The sequence below is a fragment of the Bombyx mori genome, chromosome 16 (assembly GCF_030269925.1).
Source record: "Bombyx mori chromosome 16, ASM3026992v2".
Taxonomy (NCBI): domain Eukaryota; kingdom Metazoa; phylum Arthropoda; class Insecta; order Lepidoptera; family Bombycidae; genus Bombyx; species Bombyx mori.
This window is the reverse complement of record NC_085122.1, coordinates 13,130,466-13,155,045: the sequence shown is the minus strand read 5'-3', so window position 1 is coordinate 13,155,045 and position 24,580 is coordinate 13,130,466. Positions and strand designations below refer to the sequence as shown.

General features: G+C 37.8%; 1 protein-coding gene across 1 annotated transcript; it reads right to left on the bottom strand.

The window, feature by feature from the left end:
• Positions 1-40: 40 nt before the first annotated feature.
• LOC101741700 (sarcoplasmic calcium-binding protein) lies at positions 41-24,137 on the bottom strand. Its single transcript, XM_004922671.5, has 6 exons — positions 23,863-24,137; positions 6,339-6,557; positions 5,588-5,749; positions 2,978-3,118; positions 2,195-2,314; positions 41-1,526 (listed from the first exon to the last, which is right to left on the bottom strand). Exons 1-6 carry the CDS (start codon positions 23,959-23,961, stop codon positions 1,416-1,418), a joined length of 852 nt encoding a protein of 283 aa, XP_004922728.1. The 5' UTR covers positions 23,962-24,137; the 3' UTR covers positions 41-1,415.
• Between the last annotated feature and the right edge of the window lie 443 nt (positions 24,138-24,580).

Sequence of the window (24,580 nt, the reverse complement as noted above, 5' to 3'; positions counted from 1 at the left end):
ATCAGGCGACCGTGATCATTCGAACTAATGAAAAGAGATGTGTCTTTTTAATTTTTATTGAGATTCCATATATTGAACATCGTCACAATACATTCAGGTAAATAAAGTAAATCATTATTATCATTTTGAGGACTGAAAGATTATTTGGTTTAATCGACATTTTTGCAACTTTACAGGAGAGGCATTTCAAGTTAAAAATTAATAAAAATGTCATATGTATATATTTTTTTTTAATGGAGTAAATTTAATTGAAGTTCAATTAAAGAAATGCCATATTATATAGTTTAAAATTCGGAAAAAATATCATAACAAAAAACTTCTTATTTTATTTTTTATTGCTTAGATGGGTGGACGAGCTCACAGCCCACCTGGTGTTAAGTGGTTACTGGAGTCCATAGACATCTACAACGTAAATGCGCCACCAATGCGCCATATTTAAATAGGGTAAACTTAATTAAAGTTCAAATAAAAATATAAAACTGCTGATGCTAATACCAAATAAAACGCACCTTTAATTATAAAGATAAATTGTCGCGTATTAAGCGAAAAACCAAATAAATTTTCACCCCTCTATAATGATAATTACAGTTTATACATTAACATTAGTCAACTAAAGTTAATAAAGTAGACTTACTGCGGGTTAGTTCTACTGTAGCTTCTTTTAGCTTCTGCGGTGAAAAAGTATAAAATTTCAGTAAATTAAAAATTAGTGAGCTATATTTTAAAACACTTGTTCAATTATATTTTTTTTTTATATTTACTACAGTCAAAGAGCGAACGAAATTAAAAAGATAAAAAAAAAACTAAAACACTAAAGATTACCGTCAATCTATAGTTAATTAAAAGTCGTAATATGTATTTTTTATTTAAAAACTAAAATAAAATTTCAAGAAATGTGAAAAATTCAATGACCACATTTACTAAACAATTTTAAAAATGAATATTATCCGGTCGAGTTAAAAAGTATAATAGAATCTAAATCGACGCATTTTTTTTTAATTCTTGTGTCATGGCAGGCGAAGTCACGATCCAGTTGAGGCTGTTTGCTTTTTATTGCTTAGATGAGTGGACGAGCTCACAGCCCACCTGGTGTTAAGTGGCTATTGGAGCCCATAGATATCTACAACGTAAATGCGCCACCCACCTTGAGATATAAGTTCTAAGGTCTAAGGCTCTAAAGTCCTAGTGGGTAGGCAGATAAAAAGCTTTTTTTTAAAGGTCGCATTTCTTGAAATATTTGTTTCGATAAGTTAACGATATTGATATTGTCAAATTATATTTTGGTTTATCCGGTAATGCGTTAAAACTTTATAATAAATTCGGATTGTTTTCCCCGGGAGGGCGTTAGTGACACGCGGGTCGTGAGTGCTGTGAAGTAATATTTTAAGTCATTGTTTGAGTCTTAAGTATGAGTCTTAAACGTCGGTGAGTGGTCCCCAGAACATCTTGGAGACTCTGGTCTCGTCTTCAGTGTGGAAGAACTCCTTGCCGAGCTGGACGAACTCCTTAAGGGACACCTTGCCGTCCTGTCGACGATAAACGAGTTAATTAGCAGCGGCTTGGCTGGTAGGCAGCGGCTGGGCTGGTAAGCAGTGGCTTGGCTCTGCCCCTTGCATTGCTGAAGTCCATGGGCGACGGTAACCACTCACCATCACGTGGGCCGTGCGCTCGTCTGCCTACAAGGGCAATAAAATAATAATAATTAGTTAACTAAATTCAGTAAATTAGATTTGACTGGTTTTAAATGACAGGGTGTTGGAACATACAGAACAAAACGAAGGCAAGTCGCCGTGGTGATGAAAACCTCATTCGAAAATATACCTTATTATCGTCTTAATTAAATATTAAAGTAGCAGAATTTACAATTTCATTGACGCCCGGATTAGCGCCCTTAAGGAATCGGAACCAATCAGAATTCCGACCTCATGTCTCGAAAGTCTAATAACCACTGATCGCCTTATGCTTATATAGGTGGACGAGTTCACAGCCCACCAGATGTTAAGTGGTTACTGGAGCCCATAGACATATACAACGTAAATGCCACCACCCACCTTGAGATATGAGTTCAAGCCGAAACACATTACTGCTTCACGGCCGAAATAGGCGGGGCGGTGGTACCTACCCGTGCGGACTCACAAGAGGTCCTACCACCAGTAAAATTAGAAAAAAAAAATCCTCAATAATGAATACGTACCCCGTTAACGTCGATGCCGGCGAAGGCGACGGCCGCGTGCTCGCTCGTCAGTCCGAGACATTCAAAGAACAACTTGAACTCACGGACCGATATGTAACCGGAGCGATCTGCGTCGACGGCCTGCGGGCGACACGACAACTGATCAACATTCGATCCTTAATTGGTACGATGCCTTAGCATAGCAGAGGTATCGCTGTTTAGGTCTTGTAACTGCAGCAATTAATCCTTTCTCAAAGCGGGCGATAACGCCCCTTTCTGGGCGCTGCAGACCTAAAGAACGGCGGTAAGAGACCCAGAAAAAAAAAGGGGCACTGTGTAGAGGCTTGGGAGGCAATTTGTAATTTCATCTAGAAGGACTCTTAGACACTGACTGAGCTCTCGCTATAGTACAGTATGTTACATTAAACCAAATTGACAGCTGTTGACTAAATCGGTAGTTATTAGCACTACCGCATTTCTCAGGATGGACATGAACTCGCGCCTACAGAATTTTTTAAGTAGATGAAAAAAATTATTAATTCTTAAAGTGGGCAGTAGACAAAACTATGAAACCCCTGACTTTAGAACTTTGGTAATTCTTTACGGCAAAAATAGACAGGACGGTATCTATTGCGGAATATAAATATTGGAGTTCTGAACAACTACATTTGGAACGACGGTCTACTGAAAATACCCATTTGGTGAAAGACCTTTTGTAAGCAGTAGGAAACATATGCTATTGCGGCCAAAGGTGACCAAATGCCAGTTGGACACTTAGATCCTTACGACACAGCAACTCCGTACCTTGAATAGATAAGGCAGCCAGCGGTGAGCCTTCTTCTTGAGAGTCTTGTCGTTGAGGACGTGATGCATGTCCTCCAAGTATTGTTCCACCGTCACGAAATTGTACGGGTCTATGGTGCCCCATTGTTGCTCCCATGTCATCTGCATACAGAGATAATTCAGGAATTTAAGATACGTCGAAACTCGAGTCGGGAAAATTGCCTAAGCTCAGGGCCGCGGCGCGCCTGTATGCGAATTGTGGCGCTAAGAAAACAAGGGCGCCACCACCGAAATTATTTATGTTACACTTACACAACAACAAATTCTTTTAGTGGAGTATCGATAAGTAAGCAGGTACAATAGGCACAACATATAACTTGTAAATAACAAAACGTATAATGCACTTGAATATGCAATTTCGAAAAGGGCACGTGTCGCATATTTTGTCAAATACGTTTTTTCATATACATGTAGTTTTTAGGCTTACCTACACCCATTTTATAATAATTCCAGTAATTTTCAATTGCTAATTAGCCCTAAAATATATCTCAAAAGTTAATATTTTAAATTTTACACTGCTTTAGAAAATAATCAGTTTTTTTTCATTTCCTGAACATTTTACATTTTCAGAGATGTGCCCTTTTCGAAATTGCATATTCATTTATAGTACAAACATCCCAAGATTTACGTTAAAACAATAAGTCAAAATTAACAAATAATAAAAAAAATACATTGAAAAATGAAGATTCGTAAAAATAGGAGGTGCTTCATGGTTTTCGCACACAGGCGCAACCGGAGGTCGGCGGGGCCCTGCCTAAGCTAAGGAAACATCAATGAACCCGATTCCCCTTGCACTCTCTGACGTCCGATCTCAAGCCGAGATCAGAACCCAGTCAAAGTAGTGGGGTTTCCGCGAACGTCAATGAACCCAACCTATCATCGTTTAACATTGTTAGTAGACAATCCGATCCATATAATGGGCTTCGTTTTTCATGAAAATCTTTTTGTCAAAAACCTCTTCTTACAAATAATAATTAATCAACTACATTTTTAAAGGGTGGACACTACCCACCTAGTTCAAAACTCTGTCAAAATAGGAATTGTAAAAGTTGACTATCAAACCAGCATCTATAAGGCTTTTCACGTCACTCTTCTTTCTTTCGGATAAATCTAACTTTTGGTTATACAGATGTTGCAATTCTTCAGTCCTCTGGTTCCTTGCACTGGCTCTTTTAGATCCCAGGTTAAGTTCTTTGAAATCATCAACATAGGATGTTTTGTAACAAAATTTTACCTTATTATCTTCAACTTTCACCACTTTGATGACTTTTATATCAGACACCTTTACAAGCTCACTTTCAACGCTTTTGTTCAGTCTAGGAACGGACAGTTGTTTGATGTCAATAAAATCGTTATAAGCCATTTCGTTTACTTTGAATGGTGTGTCATGTTTTTTTGCACTTCTGATGTCGGTTACGTACTGGGAAGGCAAATAAATGGGTCCAGATTTAAGTATTATTTTTATTTGTTGCTCAATCGTTGAATGTGCTGCATCTCCTTCGTTCTGTGTGTGTCCACGGATTTAAAACTCTTGTGTTATAGATGTTACTTTTCAGTTAAGTGCACATCATCGGTATGTACATCTATGCAAGATGTACATACCGATGATGAATTGATTTTTCTGCTGGCCGCAGCAGTTCTCTGAATAGAAAACAAATCTATGTTTTTGTCAGCTAAAGAAGATTTATTTGCAAGTATTTCAAGACACAACTGCCGATTTCATTTGCTCCACGGTTACCTTGCGATTCGTCCCAGAAAAAAACATTCAGTATTATGTCTTGCAAGCTCAGAGATGGTAAAATTCAAACAATTTATCTTTGACTTGTAGAAGACAGAAAACAAAATCCTAATTAAAGTTATTAAATAACTGACGTTAAACTCAAACTGCCACTTATGCACTTACTCAGTGTAAATATTCGAAAGTATATTTATTTAATAAGTGACACTTAACACAATGTGCCAGTTTTTTACTCACCTCGACAAGGAATCCCTCCGGTGACTTGTCGCGATCTGGCATAGTGCCGGTTTATTAATTACCGACCGTTACAAATTCATAAGTGACACTAGCAGCATCTAGCGAAAATTAAGCGCGTTAGAGCTACAGGGGTCTTTGCATTAGGCGCGTTTCGTCTTACGCATTTTGACACTATACTTAACTAAAAAATAGCATTTTTTGTATAGTGCCATTTATGTTTTAAGGGTGCGATATTATATTTGCACTCTTTCTCTTCAATCGGTCCCTCATTGTTGAAGATCGTGACTCCGTTTGATTCCGTCAACTAGCTGTCTCCATCCGTCCCATTCTGTAGCTTGTTAGAGTACGTCGCTGACAGGTATTTTCAGTTCCTCCGCTATTTGGACCGACCATCGTTTGGGACCTCTACCCCTAGGCCTTTTTTCTCGATTTTACCGGTCACTACAAGGCGTTCCAAATTGCTGGTATCCCTGCGTGCAACATGACCAAAATACCGCAATATTCTTTGTAGGCAGCTTGTGGATAGACGTTAAGTATTTTCTATATTTAACTGTTTGAGAATATTTGCCCTAAAATCTTGTAACGTCTTCCCTCACCTTGATGATGTCGGTGAATTCCTTCGCCTGCTTCGCGTCGAGGTGGCCGAGAGACTTGAACCTTTCAGCGAACAGCAAGAAGTCGTTGTACGAGATCAGCCCGTCCTTGTCCACGTCTAAGATGTTGTGGACGGTACGCATCTTGCGGCGCCAGAACTCAGACTGCGAATCAATGGAAAGGAAACGCATGAATTATACGCGTCGTAGACTTGATTGACTGTTTTTTTCCTACCTATCCTAGTAGCCTCGAGGGGCTGTTCTAAATTCACGGACTATTAGATGAGCTTGCGGGGCTCAAACCTGACGTTGTTGCTAACACGAACCCTAGCTAGAGCAGTGCTTCGCGGAATCTACCACCGGATCGGAAACGCGACCCACTGAGAAGATCCGGCGAGAAACTCAGTGGGCTACTTATCCAGTGTAAAATAAATAAAAATGCTAATACGACTACGTCGGTATTACTAAGCTTGTAGTTACTGGTCTAAGTTCATAGTAAATAATTTGGTGCTAAGTTATTACGGAAGTCCATAGAAGTCAAGGTCTTAACAAAATTGTACTGTGAATAATTTCGAAATTTCCTGAAATCATTGTTAAATATCGGTTCAAGTTTTAATTTTATTTTGTTCGTAAATAAATACCGCTTCAGCACTAGTGCATAGATATAAAACTAAACAATCTCAACTATTTCGTTTGGTTCATTTTGTGACAACACTTTTGAATAAATTATTATGAAAGTTTATTTCGAACTCACCCGGTCCAGCCCCTTACACTCGGTGTCAGAGTCGGAATCAGATTCCGAATCGGGCTGTTTCCTTCTGTCTATTTCCGGTCGGCCATGCTGTTTGCTGTAACAACGTCTTAATGAGCTGTGGGGCAACTCGGTGAGCTCCCGCGATTCACGTTTGACGTGTCGCGGTCTGTCTTCCAGGTGACACACCGATCCGTTGCACGTTGGTTTCGTGTGAATTAACTGTAAAAAGAAAACCATGTTTTTGAGTTTACTATTTTTACAATTGATTGGAAATTTAATGTTTTTCAAATAAAACTATAAGTGCGATGTGAGAGTAAGCTCAGAATGATTTTTCTAACGGAAATTACCAATATGGTTTGATCAAACAATGTTTTCACTGTAGGACACACACACATACTGCTATACCTTCCAGAACATCTGCTCATTGGCTGCTGTTTGTTGATTCCATTAAAAAAACATTAGCATTATAGATACCGGTAAACCCACAGTAACCAGGATGCGTTTAAGTACGAAAAAAACAATAAATTTTAATACATTAATTAGATTTCTAAAACCATATTTGTGGAGTTGGAACGTTTGCCTACGTTTGCCGCTAGGGGCGCTGTTCCAACTCCATACAAATTTGAGTTAACTTTTACGCTATCGAAAACGTTAACAAACTCGCACTAAGCACACAGATTAATTTCATGAAGATCATTCTAATTCTTAAAATGTTAGATACTTTCTATGTCTTCAAAATTCCATGTCTCATATTTTTAGGACGTTAAACTCATTCTCCTGCCTCCTGTAACTATTTAATTTAGCTGATCTGCTCTGAACACTACTAAGCCTAATAAAAATGGGGCATTAGTAATAATTCGTAATATAAGACGAGGTTAATATCTTTATAATTAATCACAATAATTGACCCGTTGACTGTGTTAGTAAATACGTAGATACGAGTCGGTCAGCATGATAGCGGGGCCGATGACCTCTTTCCGTGCATGTGTGTTCATTGTGCATTACAGGGCCAATGTTTGTTGAAAAAATTATACACCTTATAATAAAATCTTAAAATACTGGGTTATTTTTAATACGCTTTTATTAGCTTCAGACGTATGTATGTTAGTAACGGAATCTTTGAACATGATTTTTATCCCCTTCAAAACGTCGGATTAACTCGAAATTTGGTATACTTATTACGGATCTATAACAATTCAATATTTAAAAAAAAATGAAAAAGTTGAAATTCAACTAAAAAATGAAAAATAAATAATAGTTTAAAAAAACTAACAAAATACGCTTTTATAGAAAATCCAACTAAAAAATTGAAAATAAATTTTATTACATTTGAATTAAAAATAGTGTAAGATTTTATTGTAAAAAAGAGCGTGGGGTGCATGGTATTAGTAGTTATAAATATTTTATGAACAGATATGATTAGAAGGGTTATTTTGATAATATCCTGAAGAACACCTCACGCTTTTTTTGAATAAAATCATTTTTTCTTACACTATTTTTAATTACTTTAGGTAGTTATTAATTCGAAACTATAATAAAAAATATAAGATAATAAAGACGACAACGCAGCAATGAAACGTAAGTTACCTATATAGCTTTTTATTCACAAATATATTAATATATTTAATGACGTTAGACGATTGGAAACACCCTGGAAAGGTTTAACTTCATATATAAATATTATGAGTCCGCACGGGTAGGTACCACCACCCTGTTTATTTCTACCGTGAAGCAGTAATGCGTTTCGGTTCGAAGGGCGGGGCAGCCGTTGTAGTGTAGAAACTGACACCTTAGAACTCATGTCTCGAGGTAGGAGGCGGCATTTACGTCGTAGCTGTCAATGGTATCCGGTAACCAACTAACACCAGGTGAGCCTTATGCTCAACCACCGATCTCAGCATGTAAGCAAAACAAAACAATAACTGAAGTACTTACAGTGAAATATTTTGCGTGTCTGACAAAATAATGTCTAAAAATATAATAAATACTATTACCTGTTTTGCAAATAACGCTAGGTTTAATGTGTAGCCTAACTGCAGTATAGGTAAGCGGCCTTTGTCTATTTTGATCTAGAAAATGACTGGAACTTACTAGAAAATGATCTAAAAAATGAAGATATGAGCCAGGGTTGCCCTAAAACACAACGTTGGGATGAAATTGGCTACAAAATACCTAGGTATATATACCTATGCATAGATATTTCACGAAAACAGTGATTGAATGATCATTTTAATTCAATTAATGTCAACTACTTTTTAGATTGATATGTTATTAACCTATTCTTTTTTTAACGTTCATCATAACTATTTTAATAAATGCTTTGACAAATCGAATTATTTATTCCGAATAAAATAAATAAAGAAGAACAAAAACAACCTGATGCTTGCATCTCATGTTTATAAATGCAGCACGCACTAAATTACTTGGTAACCTGCTTATTGTTTATTCATGAAACACAAATATTAATGGAAAAACATTTTGTCAAATATGAGAAAACAGCGGTTTTAGTAGTCGTGGCCTAAAAAAGATAGATAATTAAAATACCAAGAATCGATCGATTGATGCCACTATGATGACATTCATGAACGTCTTACCCGCTATAGGAATGACATGTGAAAATAAAAAGTAAACTAAATTTAGTTGCACTCGTTCAGTTGCAACTAGCCTCCCCAACGCTATTTATAACACTCAACAACAAAAATGTAGTTTAAAAAAAAATAGATTACGCGCTAGAGACGGCACGTTTTTTTTTCTGACCGGGGGCCGATGCTCCTACGAGGTCCCCGCGCCTAGGGAGCGCGCGGGGTATGTGGGACTTTTTTTTACTGCTAGGTGGTTGGACGAGCTCACAGCCCACCTGGTGTTAAGTGGTTACTGAAGCCCATAGGCATCTACGACGTAAATGCGCCACCCACATTGAGATATAAGTTCTAAGGTCTCAAGTATAGTTACAACGGCTGCTCCACCCTTCAAACCGAACGCATTACTGCTTCACGACAGAAATAGGCAGGGCAGTGGTACCTACCCGCACGAACTCACAAGAGGTCCTACCACCAGTAAACTGGTCTGCGACTGCGAGACCGCGGGCCTAAGGATGTTTTCAGGGCCCTACCCACTAAACGACCCCCCTGCACTCTTCGCCCAAGCGTCCGATCCCCTCCGAGGTCAGAACCCGGATGAGGGGTTACCGCGGTCAACACTGCAACCAGACAGCGCAGCTCACCCCAAGGACGCCCGGCCGACGGAGCCTTCGAGGCGAATCGAAGGCACTGAAACATCGGCCGTCTCGGAGAGATAGCACGTCCCCTAACCTTTTTTTTTCCAACCTTACTTAACCTAACAAAGACGAGACGTAAATAATGCTTGACGGTCACATGCGCTGCTAATATTTTAATTCATTTTCTTCTCAAACTTTCAGAACTTTAACGCTGATGTAAATTTGATACCTACTCCCTTTTTGTTGACATAGTGATTGAAGTGACTTGACCAATTATAACATACTCGTAATGATTGTCATTTCACAACATACACTTCTTTCCGATAAATTCGATTCATAGTTGCTAACGAGCATTAAAAGTAATGATTTCATAATATAGTATGAAACTAAATAAAATTATTATCTTTCACAAATATTTGAACCGAATGTGTCCAGTATTCATGTCACAAACGGTTTTCCTGTTTATTTTCTGGTGTGTACTATCATTGTTGACTGTTTATCGATAAGCTTTATAGAGTATTTGGAAAAATAAATAACCACTTGTTTTGATTGACATGTAGATTTGCAACATCTTGTCTTGATTTAGGTCATGTTGAGAAAAGTTCTTTAACCTTTTATTATCAGCATATAGCAGCTCGTTGAGAATAAAAATGTCTGTGTCCTCACTTATGACATGCCAGTGTTGTCAGTGTTATTAATTAGACATTATGCTGGGGAAATATCTTCTACCAGATGACGTTTGAAGTACTATTTATTGGATAGTTAGTTTATAGCGTGTGCTTATGTTGCCGTGTTATTAATTATTTATTTATTAAAATCCAACAATGAATGACCTCAAATAATTAGATATACATATTATTATTTTTATTAATTCAGTATAAATTAATGTCATTAGACATTTACTGGATCTGGATCTACTAGACTCACTATAGATTGATTGAGATGGGCACGTCTCTAAACATTGAACATGCCTAAGAAATTGTTTTTCTCAAAACTACAAACAAATATTTGAAAAAGTATATATGAAAATATAAGCCTAAAACAGGATTTAACAAACTTAATTCGAATATAAGCATTTATTTATAGTAATAATATACAAAGTGTGAAATTAACTTCCCTAATGTAAAAACATATCATTAATATGACATCCAAGTAATGAGATATTATTTTTACAAACAAATCACGGAATAAATTTTCTTTCCAACTATAACAACTAGTAAACAAAACATTTAGTGTTATCATTTTTTTATTACACTACTGACCGCATCATTCATTCTGATGTTTTTTTATGCAATGCACTTAAAGAAACATATCCATGTTAATGCTATATAAATGTAACTCTTTTTATCTATACGGCCTGGCCTAAAACCCCGGTGGTGAAGCTTAGGAAGCTAGCTCAGCTGATCGAAAATAGTCAAACAGCTTCGACCTGTAATCTTTATTTTACTGAAAGAATAAAAAGAAGAATAAATAGAAAGAAGTATTAAACTATTTCTATTTAAATTTGATCTATTTGTAATATTGTGTTATCATTTCAGAGCGTACACATCCTAAGAGAATGAAAACATGACATTGACTGCCGATTAAAAAATAATTGACTTCCAAGACCAAAAACATATTAATAAATGATTGGTTCAATGACAATGACAATTGTTAAATAAATTACAATGAACTGAAATCAAAGATTTATTAACTCTTTTGGTTGTCGACTGCATAATCATTAAGTTATTTGCTGTAAACTTAGTGATTGATTTATATAAATTATCAACATGTCACAAAAAGAATCCTTTTAATTTAAATATGAACCCTTATGAATACTGTAATATTTAGAATAGAATGTTAAACTATTATCGACCAGATTTTTAAATTAAGCGCAAAAATTATGTCATTTTTTAACTACAATTGACAAATGACAGTTGATACACCATCAAACTTTCTGAGTCGTGTTTGCGCCATTTTGAGAAGGCAGCACGACATGAGAACCCTCTCATCGTAGCCGCTGGAAATTACATACCCGACCCAGTAGACCGAATGGTAAACCGTCGACGTCTCCCAAAGCACGTCATTACGGGTCCTCCTGATCCATTAACGGTGCTTTTAGGCACCACAAGCACCGGTCACCGTCCTCGTCGAACCCGTCGCTTGCGACGAAGGGCTCGACGAGTGAACTAACCCATAGACACAGCCCACTGAGTTTCTCGCCGGATCTTCTCAGTGGGTCGCGTTTCCGATCCGGTGGTAGATTCTGCGAAGCACTGCTCTTACTAGGGTCAGTGTTAGCAACTCTCCGGTTGAGCCCCGCGAGCTCGCCTACAAACGTTAGGGCGAAGCTGAAATAGCCTCTCAAGGCTATCAGCATAGGTAGGAAAAAAAAAAAAAGAGTCGTGTTACAATTTGTACAAAGCTCTCGGTCGACAGTAATTATATTCTTTGATACCAAAACATTTGAGACTTCGATCTTCTGCATAAAGGTAGTCATATTATAATTAAAATTTCCAATTTATTTGACTTTTTCTTCATAAGATAGCTTTCTTTTTTCGCATATTCAGTGACTCTAAGCTTGGCTTAAAAAAAATTTAATATTTCCAAACGCTTGTTTAGGCAATTATATTTGTTGTGAATTTGATTTCCATTGCGACTTAATTGGAGCAACTGAATGACATTGTGGAATGCGGTGTGATATAGCATATTACCTTATTTATGTAACTGTTTTAATATTTATTTATATTGGAATAATAGTAATAGGTATACAGATAATAAATAATTTATTTCACGTGTAACGCTATACCTTATAAATATGTAGTTGTAAAACAGAAAAAATACAATCAATCTGGTATGGTACAGTGATGGAATTATTTGAGAAATCCAATTCTATCTTTAAAATATTACCATTTCAATCAGTGAACTGATCCACTCTATTATTATTATGTATTAACCACTGCCTCGCCTGGGAAGACGGCAGAACACACTTATTATTATTATTATTTATTTTGAATTAAAGGTACCTAACGATAAGGTTACGTAGGACCTTCCCTTCTTCAAACGAGGCTTGTGGAGAGTATTAAGCGGTAGGCAGCGGCTTGGCTCTGCTCCTGGCATTGCTGAAGTCCATGGGCGACGGTAACCACTCACCATCAGGTGGGCCGTATGCCCGTCTGCCTACAAAAGCAATAAAACAAAAAAAAAACCTTATTTTGAAATTATGTACCTTCAAAAAAAAAGTTTTTAACTTTTTTTATTATTTTGTAAAATGCATATTTTATCACAAAATATAGACGGGTACCACATCTTTGTAAATTATCATTAATCGACTATTAGATTACCAACTTTCTAATATCAGTCGCACAGTGGTACCAAACCAGTAGACGCAACTCCAAGAACTACTCCCAAGAAGCATATAATTTTACGTCTTTTTTCATTTTTATCTCGTTTATTAACAAAAAGTCAAATCAAAATAATTTAACATAACTCAACCCACACAGTAGAACAGATCTTCCAACGCGCTTGAAGGAGGCACAGTCCCCAAGATACTGGCTACGTTGCCTCGTTGGACAGCCAGACTCACTCTCTGTGCAAAGTACCAGCCAGCGTTACGTCTTAATCACCTTACAATATTAATTAAAATTTCTACAAAGTGCGAGCACTATTTTTTGCCATAAACAGAAGATTCTTCTAACACCCTGTCAATGTGAGATAACCGTAGGCTGTAATAACATCAAAACATGATTTTCACCTTGAAACGCAAGGTTTTTTTATCGTTCACCAAAGCAGCAACGCTACACATATTTGAAACAATACGTTTTGTAGTATGTTGCTGCACAGTCGTAATCTACGTCCTAGTTAACCGCTGAAGTAGGGTTGCCAACCGTTTCCCGCGTCTAGCGTTGCTAAATTTGACATAAGTTTAACACAACGTATGCTATGCTAAACATAGATAATACACTTAATATTATGCTATTAAATAATATGAAAAGTAAGTATAGTCTATGCGGTGCAGAGAAACGTAGATTTTGCCTTTGCAACCCGTTACAGTTACAGGAGCCGGGCATCGCAGGTAACACTGTCATTTTACGGGACTATTTTGAAATGGATACCGACACGATTATATAGTATATCAGGACGGATCAGATCCAAATTAGTGCAACGTGAACACAGATTATGTTATTAAGCGAACATTCCTAAATCATTTCTGGTGCGTGTGTATGTGGCAACCCTATTCGGAACTCGCGCGTTTAGAAAAGTAAATGGCGGCCGGTCATTGACACCAAGGCCCTTCGTGGCCCTTGTTGCGTAACTCGGATTATGTCCGCGTTCAACTTATTTATTTTTTTAAGATATTAATGTTATCATTCATTTTAGGCTTAGGTACATTTGAACAGTATTCCATTATATGACTATTGACCACGACCACTCTGCCGAGAGCTCAAACGACTAAGAAGATGACTTTATGTGATCCGAATATTGTGAAAATTTGTTGTATATTATGTTTTTTTTTTCTAAACGAAGTAACTACATTATGAGAATATTTTATACGCCTTTGTAATTTATGTTTCCCTACCTACTACTAGTAACCTCAGGGTTCAGCCCGGAAGACTGCTAATATCTGCTATGACAAGAGCAAAGCTTCGGCGAATCTGCCACCAAATCGGAAACGCGACCCACTGAGAAGATTTGCCGAGAAACTCAGCAGACTGATATAGGTACTATGATCCCTAACTCCTAGTGCTAGAGATGCAGGCGTCTAATAATAGTGTTAGTGGATTTGATGGAGGGTTCACACGTCACCGTGTTCGAAAATATTCATATAACTCCTTTTTTTTAAATGGAATTCGAAAGCAAACGATATATACCCATTATGCCACCTGCTCGTTTAAAACATGTTCAGACTCTTGCGATGATGCTCTGATTGTGATTATGCATGTTTTGTATACATTCTTGCATTAACATTACCAACATTCAAATGACGTTTATTTTATTGAGACATTATAAAGTTTATTTTTGGCTTTTTAGTTAGTATTTTAATGTATTTTTTTTTATCACTGAATAATAAAGTATATTTTAATTAACAACTTTTAGTTTTTCGATTATAAATAAAATAAACTAGTTCTATAAATAATGCAGAACCTAACTAGATATTATCGTTACCAAGTTCTATTTTTTATTGTAGAATTCAATAAATAATTACTGATTCAAATTTGGCAGACACCATATTTAAAAAAAATGCGCACTGTGTCACTCCCAAGACAGACGAATCTAATGGCACCTCGTACTCTCGTATGTCGATATCCGACCAAAAGCATAGGCTGTAGAACTTGCCAAGCACTTAAACATAACTTCTTCGGTAGTCGGATAAAAAAACTATAAATATAAAATACCAAAATACCAGATCTCTCACGAAATATTTCTACCTATGTCATCGGTGGTAGTTTTATTGAGGCGCGTAATTTGCCCTATTTTTTTTGTTATTTTTAGCAATATCTCACTCATACTCGCATATTCGTAGTAGGTACGGTATACAAAAATAATAATAACTATACACCTCAATAAATTCTCACAGGCTGAGTCAGTAGATTTAAATCATCGATCTATGGGCGATTTTGACAGAATCTATCTCAATTCTAAGGAATATCAGACTATTCGTTTTGGTTCTTTAGAAACAACGTTTAATTTTGAAACTTTTCGGCCGTAAAACTTTCTCTACAATGGATATCTTTACAATGCAGCATGCATGCGATAAGTGCTCGCTAAGCGGTGCGGGAGGCGCGAACCCCCGCTGCGGTACATCTCAAAGGATAACACAAAAATTTACTTTGTGATGGCTCCTTACATTCATAACTGCACGTCTGCCAAGGCGTATAGATATGCACGAACCCTTAAATATGCAATATACAAACGATACAAGCAGTGTGCATAAAGATTTTATATTAGAGAGTCAATTTCGGTCTTCATTTATTTGGTGATTAATAGGAACAGATCTTGTTTTTCAAAATTGCCGCGCAAATCACATACGTCTACTCTACTACTACTAAATATTTCGCGCCAAAATGAACAACCGCCTATCATAGACAACTATGTATGGCCTCCTGTATTGTTAGTTGTTATACGACTATTACTTCGATAAGGCTATGCGTCATGATAATCGCCTTATCGTAGCCGCCGCTGACTACTCCCCGAATCCTGATCATGCAGGAGCCAGTCACCGTCGACGCCCTAGACACGTCCTTACGGATCCATCAGATCCAATAACCTTCGCACTAGACGCCTTCAGCTCTAGGAGCAGGCTTAGGGACCTCGGTAACCGTACTCGTCGAACTCGACAAAGAGTTCGCCGTGCAACCTAACCCATGAATCAGCTCGCTGAGTTTCTCGCCGGATCTTCTCAGCGGGTCGCGATTCCGATCCGGTAGTAAATTCATTCGCGAAGCAGCTACTCTTGAGTTGTTAGGTCTCCTTCGGAGGCGCTCGGGTAGCTGTTAGCAAATCCCACCCCTCCTGGCTGAGCCTTTGCTCGCCCACCTGTCCTGGTGAAACTGGAAAGGCCTCCGGGCCACCAGTAATCCTTCAAACATAAAAAAAAAAAAAAAAAAAAAAAAGTTCTTATACGGGTTTAGCTTGACGTTAAAAAATATTAGTATTATTATCACAGAATTAGCTAGTGAAACTCTGTGACTATCGCTAATTGTTCGAAAACATCGATTTCTTGAAACTATTCTATTGTACGTTGATAGCACACTAACAAAAACCTTTCCTTAAAGTGTCAACAAAAACTGTACTATATTTTATCAGAATCGGTTTAGGATCGCGTAGAAGACAAACATTCATTATTAAAAGGATCAGTGATGTATGTAAACTATAAAGGTTTCATCATAAACAGGGATTTAATCATCTTTGTATTTGAATTTTTTTTTTTATTGCTTAGATGGGTGGACGAGCTCACAGCCCACCTGGTGTTAAGTGGTTACTGGAGCCCATAGACATCTACAACGTAAATGCGCCACCCACCTCGAGATATAAGTTCTAAGATCTCAGTATAGTTACAACGGCTACCCCACCCTTCGAACCGAAACGCATTACTGCTTCACGGCGGAAATAGGCGGGGTGGTGGTACCTACCCGTGCGGACTCCCAAGAGGTCCTACCACCAGTGATTACGCAAGTTATTATTTTGCGGGTTTGATTTTTATTACACGATGTTATTCCTTCACCGTGGAAGTCAATCGTGAACATTTGTTGAGTACGTATTTCATTAGAAAAATTGGTACCCGCCTGCGGGATTCGAACACCGGTGCATCGCTACATACGAATGCACCGGACGTCTTATCCTTTAGGCCACAACGACTTAAGACATTATCATTTGCAAATAGGTTTCTCCTATCTCAGCTCAATCTGTCGACAGAGCCGGTAAACCTGTATATAGGTACGGGCTTTTGGCCAAATAATATACAGTAGTTATGAATTAATATGCTAGTTATTACGTATAATAAGTTTAGTTTTCTTCAAGCGGCAGGAACTTTCTCACTATTCTGCAAGTATTTAATATAGCTGCCTTTTGTAGTGAAATAAATTTGTATCATTATCATTATCATTATCATTATGATTTTTTTTAATTTTCAGTGTGATCTAAGTTGTAATTACCGAAGTATCTAATTATTCAGTTGTTTATACACAAAATGAGGTCTCAAAGGGCATAAAACCAGCTGCGTGATAGCGTATTGAATTATAATTAAGCATTTGTTTACAACCGAACTGCCCTTGAGCATTATTATCATTTGTTTATTACGGATAGAGGCCATTTTTTGTTATGTTGCCATTCACAGAAAGGGTCCGTTGTTAAAGTTTTAGGGCCGTGGGTTTTGTCACGTAATCTCATTCCATTGTATTGTGCATAGTTGCATAGTTGGGATAATGTTTAGTTAAAGCAGGTAGTGCCCGAAAACAGTAGTCAATTAGTGCTCACAATAAATACTTGCCTAAATATTACTTGTTTATAGTTTACACTTATTTAAGACTTTAGACTTGAGGATGATAGAAGCTTTCGTGGCTTCACTGCATAGTATAAAACAAAGTCGCTTCCTCTGTCCCTATATCCTTATGTATGCTTAAATATTTAAAACTACGCAACGGATTTTGATGCGGTTTTTTTTAATAGATAGAGTGATTGAAGAGGAAGGTTTATATGTATAATAACATCCATTAAATAGTGGAGAAATCAATAATAAATTACAGTTTCCGAAGCGAAGCGAGGGCGGGTCGCTAGTAAAGGATAAAGCAACCGGTATACACGTAAGAAGTGATGCGATTTTATCGAACTAGAGATTTCGCAGGCATATATAAACTTTACTAACCAAATGCGTACAACCACGTAGGTATTTTACTGGTGGTAGGGTTCTGTGTAGAAGCCCGCCCGGGTTGGTAACACCGTCCTGTCTATTTCTGCCGCAAAACAGTAATACTGTGTTCCGGTCTGAAGGACAGGATAGCCGGTGTAACATACATAAGGCTGCCCATCCAAGCTAGGATAGGCAGCGCATCTGAGTCACTGATGTAGTTTGGATGTCTATGGGCGACGGTTATCATTTCCCATCAGATGAGACGTAAGCTCGTCTGCCTATCGAAAGCAATAAAAAAAAAAGGTATATGACTAACTTTCTTAGCTCACTGAGTTTCTCGCCGTTTCTTCTCAGTAGGTCGCGTTTCCGATTCTGTGGTAGATTCTTCGAAGCATTGCTCTTGCTAGGGCCAATGTTAGCAACACACCCGGTTTGAGCCCTGTAAGCTCACCTACATATCAAGGAGAAACTGATAATCAGCATAGGTAGAAAAAAAAACTGACTTCCACGATGACGGAATAATATTCACTATCCATTTTTACGTGTAACGCGCTGTTTTATCATGTAAGTACCATCAGGTGCTGGACTAAAGTTCCTTCTTTGGTGTTTCCTGATCGCCTGATCCTTCCAAGAACGTTTGAAATATCCACGGCGCTAAGAAGTCGCTTGACTGCGACTTTGCCATTACTTGTGTCAATGAATGACAGTATCAGACCAGGTTCCATCAGACGATCAGGTAGGTCATAGGCCTTGCGAGGTAAGCTAACTTGAGAAAGACCTAAGCAAAATCATAAAGTATTCTTATTTTCGATGACTGTGATTTGCTTAGTACCCAGAGTAACAAAGTGTATTTACCAATAACTAGGTCAACCCTAGAGCAGCTAGATACCTAAAATATCTAAATAAAAAAGTTGTACATAGAAAAATAACCTAATATAGATTTCACATTAACATAAAAATGCGTAAATATATTAAAATGGTAAAAACTAAGATCTGCCATTTTATGTACTGAAATTAAAAATAGGACATTTATTTCACTGATTTCCTTTTAACTGATTACAATCAATAACGTAGCACGGACTCATTAGCATATTTCGAGGCATTATTTCCTGGAGACAATTCATTTAACTTTCTAGTAGTTTTATTGCTATCACAAAATATCAAGTAATAATAAAATGCAATAAAATGCAACGTCAAATAAAACATTGTCCAATTGACCAGGCAGATCCAAATGTAAACACTTGTAGGCGAATATTTATCTCTCCTCCAGCTCTTTTCAAAGGACTATTAGCTCTAAATCGAACAGCGAAACGATGATAATCGCTTCAATTTTGAATCCAGACCAACGGACGTTGGGGAGTGATAAGAGGTTATCTCAAATTGTTTTCACTTGTGGCTTGTGGGGAGACAAAGAGGATGAAATGGCCGAGTTCGTTCAGTTTGGTATAATGTCATATTGACCAATACAGATCTTGCATACGTTGTGTTTTGTCCACGGAATAGATAAATCAATAATTTGAGTTTATAGGACCACATAACGTACAGGTTAAAGTACATATTAAGTACATATTATGTATAAAAGTATATAAAAGTATATATTATGATAACGACGGGATATTAGAGCATTTCTAATTTTATAATTTTTTTATTATTCGATAAGTGGACGAGCTCAAAGCCCACCTGGTGTTAAGTGGTTACTGGAACCCATAGACATCTAACGTAAATGCGCCACCCACCTTGAGATATAAGTTCTAAGGTCTCAGTATAGTTACAATGGCTGCCCCACGCTTCAAACCGAAACGCATTATTACTTCACGGCAGATATAGGCAGGGTGGTGGTAACCACCCGCGCGGACTCACGAGAGGTCCTACCACCAGTAAAAAATGTAGTATATTCGTTGCAAGCTCTATTTAAGATAAAATTTCCATGTTTGATTTATACTATGTTTTCACTAGTTTTCCAGTTATCAGCTCGCCGGCGTCGAGTAAACTTATCCCGAATAGGCAGAGACACCTGTTCAACAGTTTTATTATAAAATAGCCAGAGCTCAAAATAATCCCAAAACGAATTTCGTGAAATTCGGTTCAGTGGTTTCGCCGCGAAAACACAAGAGACAGAGTCATTCTCGTATTGATAATCTCATTTGCACCGCTTAATTGCTTCTTCTAACATCTGGCGATATAAAAATAAATCCCAAAATTATTGAAACGACGAAAGTTTTTGCAACATCCAATTTGAATGAACCAAAGCTAAAAAAATCTGATCTAATCTCTGTCTACCTGTGAAAACTACACACAAAACCGTTCAGTAGTCCCGGGAGGAGCACGAATACAACAGACGAACAGAAAGGAATTCCAAAACTCGCCGGTTCATGTTGTACCGCTTTAGTTTAGTTATCACCTTATTTTTCTTACTGTTCATCGTGACATGCATTTGATGATGTGTAGATGTAGAACTTTAAAACTTTTTTGTGTTTTTCGTTTTATTAATATCTATTATCTATTTTACATTTACTTTTATTTTTATCTAAAAATGTTGTGTAGCGTACACTTCAAATAGTCTTTGTTTAAACGGTATGCTTTTATCTCGAAGCCATTATTGTTTTATGTCCTGTTATTGTGCTGACGAAATCGAGTAGTGCCCATACATCTGTTAGTAATCTGTGGTGCAGAGTATTTATCTGCACTTGGGTTGCGATAAAAAATGTTCATTTCTATACTTAATCTGTCGCAGCATTGTCTATGCCACTTTGAGAAGGCGGCACGATATGAGAACCCTCTTGTCGTGGCCGCTGGAAATTACATACCCGATCCTATAGACCAAATGGTAAATAGTCGACGTGGCCCAAAACACGTCATTACGGATCCTCCCGACCAATTAACGGTACTTTTAGGTACCACAAGCACCGGTCACCGTCCTCGATGAAACCGTCGCTTGCGACGAAGGGCTTGACGAGCGAATGAACCCACAGACACAGCCCACTGAGTTTCTCGCCGGATCTTCTCAGTGGGTCGCGTTTCCGATCCGGTAGTATATTCTGCGAAGCGCTGCTTTTGCTAGGGCTAGTGTTAGCAACACTCCGGTTTGAGCCCCGTGAGCTCACCTACATGTTAGGGCGAAGCTGAAATAGCCTCTCAAGACTATCAGCATAGGTAGGAAATAAATTATCTATGATTGCCATATACGCACAGGTGAATGTGGTAAAAGTTTTTCCGTTCAATTTAAGAAACATCACACAGACGATGATCTAAAATTGATTGCTATGCATTTTCAGGGATCTCTATGCCGACGCGCCCTAACGAATACCATTTTATTTATTAATAATTATTTAGAGCGGTCATTCTAACGATGGTCGTTAAAAATTTTTTGCACGAACAAAAACCCTGGTTCGGAATCGCGACGGTCGTGAAGAGCACTGCCGAATACAGTACACTAATACAACAACCAAAAGGGATTTCCGCAGATGGTCCTACATATAATTTTGGCCCATCTCATGTATTCACATATGTCTATGTATTCTCCCTTTGTAATATCACAAAAGTGTTAATAGTATGCCGTTGGAAAACTTTAAACACGATCTTGAATGATGATGTTGCAATGGTGCGTTGAGAGACGTTACCAATTTTATCTAAGCTAATGTTTAGGGTTGCCACCTTTTTTTTGTCAACTCATGTCAAATAAAGTATTTTCGTGTACTTTATTGTTCACATAAAGTACCTTAAATAACGTACAATACTTTATTATAAAGTACGGGTGGCAACCCTAGTAATATTCATGTAATGTTAATGTAATGACCTCAAGCTATCAGTATTTGCTAACACTGGCCCTAGCAAAAGCTTTTTTTTTTCTTACCTAAGCTGACAGCCTTGAGAGGCTATATCAGCGTCGCCTTAACTAGTAGGTGAGCTCACGGGGCTCAAACCTGACGACGTCGCTTACACGAAGCCTAGCAAGAGCCGTGCTTCGCAGAATCTACCACAGGATCGGAAACGCGACCCACCGAGAAGATCAGGCGAGAAACTCAGTGGGCTATGTCTGAGGATTAATTTACTCGTCGAGCCCTTCGTTGCAAGCGACGGGTTCGACGCGGACGATGACCGGTGCTTGAGGTACCTAGAAGCACCGTTAGCAGCAAAAGCAATGCTTCGCAGAATCCACCGCCGGACCGAGATCGCAACCCACTGGGAAGATTGGGCGAGAAACTCGTGGGTTGTGTCTATAGGGAATAGGGACACAGGTTGTTATGTAAACAATATTGTGCGTAGCCATAACATGCTGCTACGCCCGCAAGCTCCGTTGCTTTTTACTTTTTAAGTTCAGTCGCGAATGTTTATTATTATATTTATTTAGCGTTTGCTAGGAGTAAGTTGTGTTATTTAATTATTATAATTATCTCACTTGCGATAACGCCCAGAACCATTAGTCAACACTACCAACATAACCGCCAAACGTCTATGGCGTGAATTACTTAGGTCCGATTTGTGTTGCGCTACTTAGAAAACTTGATCGGACTAATTTATAAGGCTAATATTCTTAGCTCTTTTTCGTGATTGAACGCTATCCAACCGTGAACAAAATATATAAATAGTCTATACTAATATTATAAAGAGGTTTTTTTTTTTATTTGTTTGTATTGAATAGGCTCCGAAACTATTGAACCGATTTGAAAAATTCTTTCACTGTTTGGAAGCTACACTATCTCCGAGTGACATAGGCTATATTCCTTTTTTTAATTAGGGATCCTTACTAAAATTCCAATAATGTTACGAAAATTAGAAAAATAATAATATAAAAAGGATAAACCAAATTAGATAAAAACAAATATTATTTAAATGAAAATAAAAGCTCATTTAAATAATAATTAATTATTTAAACTACCTTTATAATTTTCTATTTTTAGAAACCTGACCCAAATATATTATAAGGGTTAATGTGTATTATAATTATTTATTTTGAAATTATTGTTAAAGACCCGAGCGAAGGCGGAGCGGGCCGCTAGTAAGAGAATATGTCTGTGAGTGAAGGATGCTCCCCGGTTTGAAGGGTACAGTAGCTGCTGTTCTAACACATTGCAGACTAATACTAACAGGTAATAGGATAAATCGCTGTTTGCCCAGCGGACTGAGTGGGATATATACAACCATATGCGTGCATGAGTTTGCAAATTGAAACCATCATCATCATCATTGTGTCTAAGACTGCCTCCTAAGTTACCTAATTATTAAGTTAAATTGAAGTTTGTTCTGGACTCACGGTCTGTCAACGATCTCTTTACATTCAGCTAGTCTGCGGGTTAGCGTAAGACTCGTTTTTCTAATAAGAATAATATTATATTTGTGAATCTCGACCGCGTGATAAGTGCATTGTTTTACGACATCCTTAGATTCGAAGAGACGTATCGCGCGCCACTTGCCCGTTTAATTTGCTACCGTACCAACAACGACTGTACAAAGCTTGCATCTACACGGATGAATATCCTGCGACCACATTGAACACCATCGATATGTTAAACACACACAAAGTCACAAATGCTTTGTTTTGTATAGATATCACCCCTTTCAGATCATTATCATAAATGTATTCATTAACTATGCATCTACCGCGCTACTTCGAGTATGTAATAAACTCAATGCCGCCGTGGTCCTACTTCGTTTATTTTAAAAAAAAAAATTGAGTTTTTTTTTACGTTTTTGTTTGTTTTTATACATTTTTTAAATGATAATACGTCTTTACCTTTGTATTATGTTAGTATACAAATCATATTTAGGTAAGTTCTGGTATAAAAGCTATTCTAGTGATTACTTTTTACGAAGCGATTTAAATATTCGGTGAATCTGGCTGTAAAGTAGATCACGTTTGCCTGGCGTGTTCAATCGACGCCGATGCAACAAAGAATGCATTAGCGCGGTAAGACGGTGTCATTGACTTATTACTAGACTAAAAAAATATCTTAATATTTACTGGTGGTAGTACGTACCTTATATTGGATTTTAACACTGGGTAAAAACATAACACCCGCGCTCTTCTCCAAGTTAATCACGGAACGTAGTCCCAATCTCATTATTGAGTTCGCCATGGCGGTCAAAAAGTTTATTGATTCAGAAATCAGTTTTTTAACGAATGTTATACAGGCGAAATCACTCCGATATCCATCGGACGCGACGCGGCGACACACAAAGCGAACAAAACACACGCTCGATTTTCTTAAATTGACTGATTTGAATTGTTGCGTCGCGTTCAGTTTTATTCGAGCGCTTAGGGAGAAAGGGGAGGGGGGTGTTGTGTTCAACCGACGCGATGCGGCACGCGTGGCGGCAACGCAACATAACATGCCGGGTCTATTCGAGAAACCAGCTCTTCAAGCGCTGCTTAGCGATTTAAAGTGGCGATGAAGAATCGGTAATTAAAGATTTTAAAAAGCCTGTAAACGCACCCGGGGCCTAACAAGACGATCGGCCGATTAGTTTTTTCTTGTTCTATGATTGGTGGAGGACCTAAGGCCCTCCTAGTATTAAGAAGCCACTGGACATCAAAGACATCAAATGCAACCTGCAGTGTACAACGGCTGCCCCACCCTTCAAACCGAAGCGCAATTTTTTTTAGAAGCTGACATGTTTGGTTTCAGTTCCCTCTGTGTTTTGTACCGTATGTTCCATGGGGAGTGCTCTGAGGAATTATTCGAGATGATACCATCA